This window comes from Mauremys reevesii, linkage group 7 (assembly GCF_016161935.1).
Source record: "Mauremys reevesii isolate NIE-2019 linkage group 7, ASM1616193v1, whole genome shotgun sequence".
NCBI classification, from domain to species: domain Eukaryota; kingdom Metazoa; phylum Chordata; order Testudines; family Geoemydidae; genus Mauremys; species Mauremys reevesii.
The window spans coordinates 7,846,751-7,861,347 of NC_052629.1; the positions used below are offsets into that span (position 1 = coordinate 7,846,751).

Consider the following 14,597-nt stretch of genomic DNA (forward strand, 5'->3'; position numbering starts at 1 on the left):
CAGGGATTCTCTCTTCTGCAGACTTGTTGACAAATAACGAACCAGGCTTGATTTGTTTGGCAGGATCCATGTGTTCAGATTCCCTCCCCTCCCCCAACCCCGGCCTGTGTCATCAATCACAGGACCAGGTGGTATGGTGTTTCAGTGAGATGAGAGATATTCCCCAGGAGCAGGTTTTTCACAGCTCTTCTATACCCAAAAAGTTTACACACACCTGTTATTGGATTATAGTTTTTTTTTATTACAGATTGATCCTAAGGAAGATGCTGTCGTTTATAGTAGCAAAACCCAATGGCGACTGATCAACAGTGTAAATGGTAAATAATGGCTGGCTTTGTTCTCATCTTTATTTCCAATAAAACCCCTCATAAAGTGACATTGTCTGGAACCTCTTGTTACAAGAATTTGTTTTGTTGAATAAAATGAGATACAAGCACTGGAATATAAACCCTTTAAGGAGAAAATTGGCATTCATAGACAGTAGGGAGCTCGGCAAATCTTGGAGTGTCTGTTTATAGCTATATAAATATATATATGCTAGATAGAGCTGACAACATAAATTGTAACAAAGCATCTGCTTGATGCATTTTACTCTTCAGTAGAATGTTTGTGAACCTATGATGATTTTCACAAATGTATTCATTATCTGAACAAATCCAATGACATGTCTTCTACAGTTTATGATTCAAACCATGTTGCTTAGTTGTGAGTGGCCAGATCTTTCACTTTTTACAATGAGAACATGAGCTCCAATTTTGTGTTTCATCTACATCAGCTACTGATGGGGGCACCACATGAAGGTAGGAGACTTGCTCAGCTGCCTTGTGTTCAGCTGGATTCAGGAGAATATAAGAATAACCATACTGGGTCAGACTAATGGTTTATCTAGCCCAGTATCCTGTCTTCTGACGTTGCCCGCTCCCAAATGCTTCACATTGAATGAACAGAACAGTGCACTTCTCAAGTGATCCATCCTCTATCATCCACTCCCAGTGTCTGGCAGTCAGAAGTTTATGGATGGGGTTGCATCCCTGACTATCTTGGCTATAACCATTGATGGACCTATCGTCCATGAACATTTCTAATTCTTTTTTGAACCCCATCATAGTTTTGGTCTTCACAACATCCCCTTGCAATGAGTTCTACAAGTTGACTGTGTGTTGTGTGGAAAAAAGTACTTCCTTTTGTTTGTTTTAAACCTGCTGCCTATTAATTTCATTGGGCAACCCCTGGTTCGTGTGTTATAAGAAGGGGTAATTAACCCTTCATTATTCACTTTCTCCACACCATTCATGATTGTATTGACCTCTATCATAGCCTCCTTTAGTTGCCTCTTTTCCAAACTGAACAGTCCCAGTCTTTTTAATCTTTCCTCCTTTGGAAGCTGTTCCATGGTCTTTGATCATTTTTGTTGCCCTTTTCTGTTTCTTTTCTAATAGATTTTTTGACGTGGGGTGACCAGAACTGCACACAGTTTTCAAGGTATAGGCATACCATGGATTGAAATAGAGGTGTTATGATATTTCTGTTTTGTAATATAGCCTTTTCCTAATGTTTCTGAACATACTGTTAGCTTTTTTGACTGCCGCTGCACATCAAGTGGACGTTTTCAGAGAACTATCCACAATGACTCCAAGATCTCTTTCTTGAGTAGTAACAGCTAATTTAGATCCCATCATTTCATATGTACAGTTGGAATTATGTTTTCCAGTATGCATTAGTTTGCATTTATCAGCCTTGAGTTCCATCTGCCATTTTGTTACCCAGTCACCCAGTTTTGTGAGATCCCTTTGTAACTCTTCACAGTCTGCTTTGGACTTGGCTATTTTGAGTACTTTTGTACTGTCTGCAAGCTGTGCCACCTCACGGTTTACTCTTTTTTCTAAACGATTTATGAGTATGTTGAACAGCACTGGTCCCAGTACAGATCTCTGGGCGACACCATTATTTACCTCTCCCCAGTCTGAAAACTGACCACTTATTCCTACCCTTTGTTTCCTATCCTTTAACCAGTTACTGATCCAGGAGAGGACTTTCCCTTTTATCCCGTGACTGTTTACTTTAGAGTCTCTGGAGTCTAGAAACTTTATCTCTGCATCCTGTTCTGAGGTGACATGTATCCAGTCAATATAGGGATAGTTGAAATCCCGCATTATTACCTGGTTTTCTATTTTTGCAACCTCTCTAATCTCCCTGAGAATTTCACAATCACCATCACTGTCCTGGTCAGGTGGTCTGTAGTATATTCCTACTGCTATACTCTTATTATTCAAGCATGGAATTTCTACCCATGGAGATTCTATGGCAGTGGTTCTCAAACTGTGGGTCGTGACTCCAAAGTGGGTCATAACCCCGTTTTAATGGGGTCACCAGGGCTGGCTTAGACTTGCTGGGGCCAAAGCCCAAGCCCGAGGGTTTCAGCCCTGGGCAGCAGGGCTCAGGTTACAGGCCCCCTGCCTGTGGTTGAAGCCCTTGGGTTTCAGCTTCGGCCCCCTGGCCTGGGGAGGTGGGGTTTGGCTTTGACCCTCTTCCCCCCATCCACCCAGCTGGTGGGGTGTGGCTGGGCTCAGGCTTCGGTCCCCCTCCTGGGGGTCCTGTAGTAATTTTTGCTGTCAGAAGGAGGCTGCAGTGCAATGAAGTTTGGAAAGCCCTGTTCTGTGGTACAGTTTGATTCATTTAACATTGTTAGTATACTTGACTCTGTTTTCTTTCACATATAGAGCCACTCTCCCACTAGCATGACCCATTCTGTCATTCCTATATATTTTGTACCCTGGTACTACCGCGTCCCATTGATTGTCATCATTTCACTAGTTTCTGTGATGCCTGTTCTATCAATATCCCCATTTAATACCAGGCACTGAAGTTCTCCCAGCTTAGTATGTAGACGGGAATGATGACCCAAGATCAGGTACTTTGTCTGACTCATGACATAAAAAGCCCATTTGAGTCTGGAAAGAAAGTTGGTGCAGTCCTTACAGATTTGATGGCAACCTACAATACTGTGGTAAGCCAGGCTGACTGCCAAGATGCTAAAAGTTATTCTTTGTAGGCTGATGGTGAGGTGTATCCAGGAAATGATTAAGAACTACAGCATCCTCCTTCAACTCTGGGAGAAAATTAGTTGCCTTAAATATCTCCACAATGGCCTTCCACAAAGGTCAGTTTTGGTCCCTCGTTTGTTCAATATATATATATACAATCTTTCTGAAATGCAGGCTGAGAAGTATGTATATGCTGATGACATCTGTATTGCTGGCACTGGAAACAACGTTCATATTTTTTAAGGGAATCTCAGCCAAGAAATAAGTATTTTGATAACTTACTTCCAGCAGTGCAGACTAATTCTTAGTGAAAGCAAGACAGTGGCAACTACTTTCATTTAAAACAATTTCCTGCCAATTGGCCCATCCATGAACAAGGATGGTTCCTGCCATTCTGACCAGTTGTCACATATTTGGAAGTAAAATTTGACCATTCCTTTACACACCAGCTTCACCTGGAACATCTGAAAATGAAGATATCTTCCTGTACCGCCTTGATACAAAAACTATTGAGATCCTCCTCAGGAGCAGATCCTTTGTTCATCTGACCTGCCCTCATGTTTGCTCCAGCTGAATCCTGCACTGCAATCTGGGGGCTCAGCCACCTCGCTCAGCTTTGTCAACATGGAGCTGAATCTGGCCACTCATATTATTAGTGGCTGCTTGAATTATACACCAACCTCCAGTCTGTATGTGCTAGTGACATAGCTCCATTAGATTTTTGATGAGATGCCATTATTGTTAAGACTGCCTGGAGAGTTTCGACAGACCAAACTAACCTATTACATCTCTGGTGAGCTAATGCTCCATTTTCAGACAGGAAACAACATGCAGCACCAACTCAAAGGTCTCATAATATTCAGGGGAGGAATCCCTCTTCTGGGGACCAGGGTGTGACACTAAAGCTGATCTCTTGATACCTTTTTTGCAATGGTAGCTCACATACTCCTGGAAAAAGAGTGCTACTGGCCTTTCACAATGCACCGATGATCAGTGCTTCCAGGGAGCAGAAACCTATGCTCTCACAGAGTGGACGCATCAGTGGGAAAGAGTCTAATACAGTGAGTAAATTCAGGACTCCAGCACTCCGCCTGCCTCCTAAGTCTATTTGATTGTAGAGCTTGGTCTAGGCTTACCCGGAGTTGCCACAACTGTGCACTGCTGTGATTGTGGGGCAACATTCCAGACAATAACTCAAGTGGTGGAAGAGGGCCCAACTTGACACCTGTATTATCTGGTTACAGAGCCTGGACATTGCACTCTGATGCTGTATACGAGAAGAAGTGGCCAGATTAAGTACAGGTTATATGTTCATTTTCCTGATTGGATGATAGCAACAGCAATAGGCCCTGTTATCAGCAAAGCACCTGCTTAACTTCAGCTTTAAGGAGACTACTCATGTAGTTAAACTTAAGGAAGTGCTTAAGTGATTATTTAATAGGGATAGGCTTAAGCATGGGTTTACAGTTAAACCCGTGCTTGATTGCTTTGCTGAATCATTGCCTTAACCAGGTTTCTTATGCAAATACTCACAGGAAAAAATATAATTTGCTTTCCATGATTAGGCAAGAGTACAAGCTTAAAATTTATTTTCCATTAAACCGTACTAGAGAAATGTTTGTGGAACAGAGAACATTAAAGGTTGAGAGTGCAACCAAAGAGAATTCATTTGAAATGTCAAGCAAATATTCATGGGGAAATATTTGCAGTATTTACCTAGTAATAATAGACAGACAATCTACTCACCCTCCATCTGGTGTGTGTGTGTGTATAAAATATATCTTTAGAGAAGTTGAGATTTCTAGTGAAAAACTAAGGCCCTCTGGCTTAAAAAGGTGACTAACAATCTTTCAGGTCAGGGTGTTATTTCTAAAGTAAACAGGACTTCTCTCAACATTTCATCATTTTGGGGGAGAATTTCTGCCACCTTAATCAAAGAGTTTTCAGTGGAAACATTCTTGAGTGAAAAATTCACAAATATTCCCCGCCCTTTCACAAAATTAAGGCAATTTCCATTCCACATGGAAATGCAAAACCTGTCCAGTTTCAAGGGTTTGTGCATTTCACTACAACTTTCACATAGCTTTAAACTATTGCTCTCTTTCTCTTGCTCTCTTAGTCAATGAGACTACTCCATATGCTTAACTTGACACATATGATTAAGTCGTTTGCTGGATCAGGGCTTTATAGTATAAGGATACAGCTTTTGATAAGTCAACCCTATCCTTTAAAAATGCCCTTTTGCCCTAACATGCTGCATCTTCCGTTACTCTCTGCTGATGCTTCCCTATAAACTAGTAATTCAGAGGTCATGCAATCCTGTCACCCAATAGCCAAGCTTTAGCAAAGGAATAACAATGGGAAATAAATGTATGTCCAGCACATATCAGATACAATTACTACATAAATCTCCTCCATGGGAGCTGGGACCAGAACTCTAGTCTTTCCACCATAAAATGAGAAGGCCCTTGTTACTTGATGTGAAGGAGAACTTCTCCACCTTCTAACAGAAGCTACCATATCTTCTCTGTGGGCCAGCCAGAATGACACATCACTCGTTCATTCACACACAGATGTGAAAAGTTATTAATATGCCACCAGTTAACTTTTGCTTCCAGTGGCACCCAAAATCCAAGCAGTACTGAGGCTCTTGAGAACTTTAAAAAGAAAACAAAAATTGTCAGGCTCAGTTTGAATTTTGGAGAAGAACGTGGTGGTCAATTTGGTATTTGATCTGAATTGATCTGAACCAGTTCACCAGTCCTTAGTATTGACTAACAAGTAGGACAACTAATTTAGATCACACAAACTTGCAACAAACCATCAGCCTGTGTTTGGTATTCCTGGGATGCTGTGGATCTACACAGCCTGGTCCAAATCTTGTAAGCTTTGCACACATGTTACAAAGCAATGGGAATTTTGGATGCTTAAGAGCTGCAGGAATGGGCCAACCCACACCCCACTAGCTTGTGAAGGAATCAAGAGCAACTGATGCCACTCCTGACAAAAACAGCCAACATATTGTCCACAGAAGGAATCTTCCTTTCCTCCTTCAAACAAACAATAGTCCAACCAACACTGAAAAAAACCCCTACCCCGATACATCAGTTCTAGCCAACTACTGCCCAGTGTCAAATATCCCATTCCTGAGCAATCTCTCCGAGAGGTTAGTCCAAGCGCAACTACAAATACATCAAGATTTTCAGACGTGACTAGTGATTGTAGGTGCCTCCATCCTGAGATGTTTTAGAGGGGCCCTGTCAGTGCTTAATTTGTGCCAGGGCTTTGCAGTTCACAGCCCCAGCACTTCTAAGCTTGGCAATTCATAGCCCCAGCACCTCTGGACTTGGCAGTTCATAGCCCCGGCACCTCGGGGATTGTCACATCAATTATGAAAATTTAAAAAAAAAATTGCTAGAGCCCCGGCAACTATCTGCTTGAGCCCCTGCACCTCTTTCATGACAACTTAAGCACTGGCTCCTGTAGGAATAAAGGAAAGTAGATGTGTTTTGTAGTTTAAGTAAAATAAAGAGGTTTTTGTCAGCCATGGAAAGGCTTTGAATATAAAGGGCGGAAATGTAACAAGGCCTTGAAAATGATTGCTTCTAATTTTTGAATCTATGTGGCATCTGGCAAGATTAGTTTTAGATGCTGAGCTCAAAGTTTGGTTGATAAGAAAAGAGAAGCCTCTCATTATCAGGAATAGTTCTAACTAGTTTAACAATAAAGAAGAGCTGATCTGTGATGAACTGGTAGTAACCTTTGACATACCAATGTTGTCAAAGAAGGAGCCCATTCATAAAATCATGTCTACTCAAGGCCAGGAAAGGCGTCAACCCCAAGCTGCCCCAAACTGGTTCTTAACTAAAGCTAGCCATTGGCAATGACATCACTTGTTTGTTAAAGAGTATCAAAAGATAACCTCTTAAAAGTATTCATTACTGGTTCCTGCCTATCCAGTTGGAGCTAGTCAGCAACCCTGGGTCTAGGCCTTTTGTATTTTAATCAAGTGCTTATGAATTTGTTACTGCATGGGTAATAACTGCTTATTATTTAGGCTTTTTAGACATGTTTAGAATAAATTGTATAACTATAATTTGGCCTTTGGATTTAAGAAAGGAATTTATGGCTGATTTGGTGTCATGGTGGCACCCTGTGTTAATAAGTCAATAATAATTCCAATGGGCCCTGATTTTCAGAATTCATCTTAAGCACCTACCTTCTGAAAAGCAGGTCCTTTTAAAGGCATCTCAAGTTGAACGTACCAAAGTAGAGATGCCCAAAATCTCTAGAAACTTTTGAAAATCTTGGCTTAAGTTTCCAAGGGAGAATCAGCAACAGACCCACTTTGAGACCACCAGGGGACTTTCATGATACCAGTGCAAAGTATTAGTATTTTATTATTCAATGGGATTTTTATTTCTCAGCGATAACTGATTTGGGGAAAAATATATCACAAAAGAACTTTTCAATGGGCCTAGATCCAGGTTTTATTCAAGCACATCCCTTTCTACATATATCAAATGCCTATTTCATTGGAAAATATCACGATGCAAGGAAAGAAATTGTACACAAATATACTGCTGTGTCAACGTTATTGATTTTCTCACCATTTGTAAAGACCTTCATTGTCCTACCATGTTTCTTAAATCTATCAGCATTTCAAAAGGCGACCCTGAGAGCCCCATTTATCTACAGCTGAACATTCTTTTCATTTCCATTTAACAATCAAAATCGTGATTTAAATGGCTAGGACCCCCCTCTCTGCTTCCATTACGTTAAATGTCTGAGAACAGTCAGTCATCATCCTCTCTCCAAGTACTGCACTCAGTTTCAATAATTTGTGTTGAACTCCTTTGATAGACTAGGAAAGCTACAAGCCTGTGCTTTTTTTTTTAAATCAAGATCTCATTATCCAGCCTGATTTTTTGAAATCTTAGCAATTTAGTTAAGTATGCTACATTAATCAGGTAGCTCTGCAGCAGCCAGGGTAGACCAGTCTTCTTTTTGGGTCTTCCAGCAATCACTCAAACAATGCAAAAACTCAATCCATTGGAGTGGGGAAGGAGAGATGCTCTACATCCTAAATGCCCTGTTGTGCATCCATGCACAGCTCAAAGGTCAGCATCCAAGTAGCAATTTTGCTTTCATACAATTTGCAAGAGAGAGACCACCCGCAGCACTAACAGAACAGCTGTCAAAATCCCAAGCTCCATGCATCTCTCCTCCCCAAAGCCGCCTTGTCCTTCCCCATTCTTCTTAAAGCAACCATGTCCCAATGTCAAAATGGACAGAATCATAGACTCATAAGAAAACAGGGCTGGATGGGACTGCAAAAGGTCACCTAGTCCACCCACCTCCCATCCATGCTAAGGCAGGACCAGGTATACTTAGACCACCTCAACAGGTGTTTGTCTAGCCTGTTCCTAAAAACCTCCAGTGGCAGGGATTCCACAGCCTCCCTAGGTAACCTGTTCCAGTGATTACCTAGCCTGAGAGTTAGAAAGTTTTCCCTAATATCTAACTCAAACGTCTCTTGCTGCAAACATACAGAACAAAGGCTAGGCCTACATTTGGAGTTGGGGATGTGATTCCCCACTCACGTAGCCATACTTGTGCTAACTCTCATTGAGTTAGCATGCTAAAAATAGTAGGGTAGCCATGGTAGCGTAGAATCATAGAACTGGAAGGGACCTTGAGAGGTCATCTAGTCCAGTCCCCTGCACTCAGGGCAGGACTAAGTATTATCTAGACCATCCCTGACAGGTGTTTGTCTAACCTGCTCTTAAAAATCCCCAATGGTAGAGATTCCACAAACTCCCTAGGCAATTTATTCCAGTGCTTAACCACTCTGACAGTTAGGAAGTTTTTCCTAATGTCCAACCTAAACCGCCCTTGCTGCAATTTAAGCCCATTGCTTCTTGTCCTATTCTCGGAGGTTAAGAAGAACAAATTTTCTCCCTCCTCCTTGTAACAACCTTTTATGTACTTGAAAACTGCATGTCCCCTCTCAGTCTTCTCTTCTCCAGACTAAACAAACCCAGTTTATTCACTCTTCCCTCATAGGTCATGTTTTCTAGACCTTTAATCATTTTTCTTGCTCTTCTCTGGACTTTCTCCAATTTGTTCACATCTTTCCTGAAATGTGGCACCCAGAACTGGACACAATACTCCAGTTGAGGCCTAATCAGCGTGGAGTAGAGCGGAAGAATTACTTCTCGTGTCTTGCTTACAATACTCCTGCTAATACATCCCAGAATGAGGTTTGCTTTTTTTGCAATAGTGTTACACTGTTGACTCATATTTAGCTTGTAATCCACTATGACCCCCAGATCCCTTTCCGCAGTACTCCTTCCTAGGCAGTCATTTCCCATTTTGTATGTGAACAGTGAGGTGAGTGGCAGCCTGGGCTAGCCACCCCAAGTACAAACCTGCCTGGATCCCAGGGGTATGTACTCAGGGAGGGTAGCCCGTTAGGGTTGCCAACTTTCTAATTGCAGCAAATCAAACACCCTTGCCTCATCCCTTCCCTGAGGACTCGCCCCCCGCCCACTCACTCCATCCCCCCTCCTGTCACTTGCTTTCCCCCACCCTCGCTCATTTTCACCAGGCTGGGGAAGGGGGTTGGGGTATAGGAGCAGGTACAGGCTCTGGGGCTGGCAGTGCGGGCTCTGGGGTAGGGCAGAGTTGTGGGATAGGGTTCAGGATGTGGGCGCCAGGTGGCGCTGACATCTGGTTGCTCCCAGGAAGCGCCGACATGTCCCTCCAGCTCCTAGGCAGAAGCACAACCAGGGAAGCTCTGTGTGCTGTGTGTGCTGTGGTTCTCAGCCAATGGGAGCTACGGAGCCAGCGTCAGGGGTGGCACCTGTGGACGGGGGCAGTGCATGAACCCTCCCTGGTTACCCCTCTGCCTAAAAGCTGGACAAGCCGGCTATTTCCTAGGAGCCATGAAGATGTGGGCAGGGAGCCTGCTTTCCTGTCTGCATCACCAGTCAGACTTTTAATAGCCCAGTCAGCAGTGCTGACCAGAACCACCAGGGTCCCTTTTTCATTGGGTGTTCCAGTCGAAAACCAAACACCTGGCAACTGTGTAGCCCAAGTCACTGCTCACATCTGCCCATGCTTCCAAAGCTATACGACTATTTTGAGCATGCCAGCTCAAAGACAGCTAGAGTGATTATGTCTGCTTGAGCTGGGAATCACACCGCCACCTTCATGTGTAGATGTAGTCTAAAAGTACTGCTAATGGTACACTTGTCAAGCTTGTCCATGAGGCATAGAAACTAGGATCATTTAAACTAAAATAACCTGAAATAGGCCCCAGTTCTGCAAACATGTCTTCACATGAGTAATTTTACTTGCATGTGTAATCTCGTTAAAATCCATGGGGTGACACAGTGCATAAAGTTACTCATGTATGGACGTGTTTGCAGGATTGAGACCTTAATTTGCAAATTCCATTTTAGTTGGGGGATGAAAAGTTACCTGAGTAAGAGCTACCAGAGTATCAATGGCACATTGTACAAAAACTGGTGTCTATGGAGGTTCTATTCAGACTACATGGACATCCGGGGTAAGTATGGGTTTCAAGTCAACTAAATGACTTCATATCCATCATTCTTTTCTGTTTATTTGGAAGTGGTGTTTACCCCCTGTGCTCAAGTCACAGACGGACAATTCAATGTATAATGTGAAAAACCAGAATGTGGTTAATGAATGCAAAACATGGATGAGTCAGACCTCAAACGAGCACGCTAGAGCTATTCATAGACTTAAAACTCTGAATATTTTCAAAAGACGGAAACGTATGCTGCCTCAAGGGAACTTAGCTGGTGCCAATGGTAACTTCTCTATGGCACATAATAGGTCACAGAAGTCATTTGTGGGAAAGGCAGTTATATAAAATGCAGGGAATCAAACCAGATCACCCAAGTGATCATTTCTGCCACTACTACATACAACCTTTCAGTCCCTCATTACAGCACAAGTACGTAATAAAGGGGAAATTTGCTACTTTGCAAAGGGCCAGCAAGAAGCCTATGCAATATTTAAATCCCAGTTAAGCCCTACAGACAGGATCCCACCCTAATTTATCACCCATGCTGTGGGAGGAAGAAGTCCTAAGGGATTAAATAGTTCTTGGTACCTAGCCTTGTACTGGCATTCTGCACAAGGGGCAAAATTTCACTCCAAATGAACAATCCCTGAACAACTGTTTCCAGACTTTAAGATCGAGAATGCTGGTGTTCCTGGTCTTTTTTCTTATGCAGGCATATATCCTGTGTATACTGCATGGAAATTCCCAATCCATATGCATTGTCTCAGTTTCATGCCTTTCAAGTACAGAGGAAAATGAAGTCCTTGACTCAAAAAGCAAGAAGTCTAAAAGGTCACATGCAACAGGCTGAGACGGGGCAGCAGGGTCTGCAGAGAGGGGATGAACGGTACCACGGAGACAGCTGAAACCTTTCTTAATATAGAATTTGAGGGAGACTCTGCCTGGGGGGTCCCCTTTAATCAGGGGTCTGTGTGGGACAATCCAGAACATTATTCCCAATAATCACCCTACTTCTTCATATCCTGTGCCCTGTACTTCCATACAGCAAGAGACCATGTCAGAAATGTACAGAAGAGAAGGTAGCCTCTGCCTTTTACAAGCATGCCGGCATTACAAACTCTCACTAAATTGTAACTCAGGGGGATGCTTGCCTAATTAAAACCTTTTGGGCTTTGGGAGCATTTTCTCTTCAGGATTTTGTCAGATCCTGTTCAGCTGGCTAGTGGGAGAACTTTCAAGGCAAATAACCTTACATGCAATCTGGCGTCCGGAGATCCTAACATCTTAACAAGTCTCTCCCCTTCTAAACAATGAAATCATCCCCAGCCAGAAGGTATAAATATGATTGGATGCTCGATACCTTTTATGCCCAGCCATGTCTTGTAGACAATCACAGCCCCAGATCCTAAGCTGTTGTAAACCGGCATTTACTTCAATAGAGCTACGCCAATTTACACAAACACAGGCTCAGGTCCATAGTACTTACATTAGCAGTAATGAATATTTAGGGAATGGATGAAGATTAATCAGCCAAGGCAGAAGTCATATCATAAACTAACAAGACGCCAAACGTATTCTCACTTACCTTGCGCTTGTTGGTTGGGCAGACGTACAGGTAGCTCAAAATAGTCTTCAGGCCAACCTTCTCGTTCAGTTTCTCATATGTTGTCCCGTAATCTGTTGACCTATAAATCAAAGGAGAGCTTTAATAAGTACAAATACTTAATCAAAAAAGGCACAAGCCACTTGGCTGCTTTTCAGTGTGAAGCCTATGTTTTACATGGTGGAATGGCTCTCTGGAGCTTTTTGAATGATTCATGTAGTATATAATGATGCTTAATTATGTACACACAGCATCATGTGAGTGGTTAACATTTGCATTTAAATTGGATTAGGAAACATTAAAACAGCATCTTCCCACTGCACTTTAAAATAAACATGTTCAATAAGAAACATTAATTCTCGATAGAAGAGGAGATGATGATAATTATTGTAAATGCCAAATAACTGAGAGCGAGGGGCTAAGTTATCACTTCAGTAAATTATAAGCTCACTCAAGTTCTTTTTTTTTACATAAGATACAGCATCCTTTCCAGGCGCGGCCAAGTGCTGTTGCTTAGTAAAAACAATGTGTTCTCAGAGTGAAAGCCACTGATTTCCTTTATGAAAGCCCAACAACATGAGTATTACAGTTCTTGTTGGGCTTGTTGTGTTAAAAGAAAAAGACAGAGGATGGTTAAAAAAAAAGCTTAACAACCCTACAAATTGATGTGCTTCTTTTGAAAGTATCTCTGGTAGCAATGTTGCCAACAGAGACATCAGCTATCTGTTCTTAAAGAGGACAAATAAAGAAAACATTTAAGGCTGTTTAATGTAGCCAAGAACTCTATTCTGACGCTTGACTGGAACAGAGATCAATTATTAGCAAAAGATTCAATTCATTATGTGGATCCTGTTTAAAAGAATTATCTTCTAGTATCTAGAAGAATGTGGTAGCTGATGGAACAACACTGAGTACTGGCTGGGACTATATACCACAGAAGAATGCAACGTGTTTCTGGACAAGCATAAGTATTTTAAAAGAAGAGCGTGCGCCTTTAAAACAAACACACTACTGTCACAAATGTTGTCATTGTAAGGCATGGATGTATCACTAAAAACTTCTACTTCCATTTGCAGAGGGCCAGAAGATCGCTTCCCATCATTCCGATGCCTGGCTACCAACATCCATGATCTCCAGGTTTGGCTATTACATCTCATTATATCTAGGAATTAAACCTAGGGCTGACCAGAAGATGGCAATTCCATTTCATAGCAACCTTCAAGGTTTCAAAATTTGTTTTAATTCCACATTTTAATGAAAACAAAACCTTTCAAATATTTTTTTTTGCAAAAAACGGAATTGTATCAAAGTGTCTGTTTGGGGATCAAAACACAAGCTTTTTAATTAGGCAATTATATTTTTATGGTTAGAACACTGTCCTGGGATGTGGAAGAACCAGGTTCCAAGTCTTTGCTCTGCCTGATTCATAGCAGAGTTTTTCATCCTAATTAGTGTCCTAACCCCCAGGCTACATAGCAAGTAGGCATAAGTGTTTTCTCTCTCTCTCTCTCTGTTTTTGTCAAAATTGATACCGCTCTGAAAAACATTTCAGTTCAGTATATTTTGGCAAAACTGTTCCCACCAGCTCCAACTAAACAACACACCCAGAAAAAAGCTCCAACTGGTACAAAATGCAGCCTCTTCACTGCTTAGCAACCCAGGTCAAGATAAGCATGTTACCCTAGTGCTCCACTCTCTACACTGGTCCCCCACAGAATCCAGATGAAGCTTGCTGGATTCAAACCCTTTCACGGGATTGGCCAAAGACTCCCCCATCCTCCGTCACTGTGCGCTCCCAAGACAGCAACATTCCACCAGAACAATGACGCCATCGGCAAGTCGGAGGTGGCTTGTGACAACAGGAGATAACTGGGCCTAAACTAGCACTCCCACAAAGAGATAAGCATGACCATGACCTCGTGTTAGTGACTAAACTTATATATCTATGATCTTCTCTCACACATGCACACCCCCACACAAACGATTTCGCCTATGGGCTGAGAAGGAAGAAAGAGGGGTATCATTACTGTTCGTTCTACTTCTGAACGTATGGGAGATGCTGTAATGCTATGGTGCTGGGAGCCATACACAGTAGGTAGAATACAACAGAATCCTGAACTCCTGGCTTCCATCTGTTACACTAGCCATTTCTTAACACTGCGTCCCTGTGGCCAAGATTTGCATATGCTCTTTATTGCTATTTCTGTCGCACTGTGTGTGGCACCACATTCTGCCTCTATTTAAACTGAGATTATCAGTAAAGATGAAAGAGTATAAGTTACCAAAGGGCAGAATTTGGCTCAGAGTGTTAGGAATCTGTATATTGATTAATGGGTTAATGTCTCCCTTTAATTGCACTAATGTAATCTCATTTATTTTGATAAAGTGGCAC

At 42.1% G+C, this 14,597-nt stretch overlaps 1 protein-coding gene across 5 annotated transcripts in view; it reads right to left on the minus strand.

Annotated features, from left to right (window-relative positions):
• Window positions 1-14,597, minus strand: part of SORCS1 (sortilin related VPS10 domain containing receptor 1) — a 393,912-nt gene that overhangs the window by 220,037 nt on the left and 159,278 nt on the right. For all 5 annotated transcript variants that reach the window (XM_039481793.1, XM_039481792.1, XM_039481791.1 and 2 more), the window contains one exon: window positions 12,188-12,287. In XM_039481793.1, the coding sequence (XP_039337727.1) occupies window positions 12,188-12,287 (100 nt within the window). The remainder of the gene's footprint in view (window positions 1-12,187; window positions 12,288-14,597) is intronic.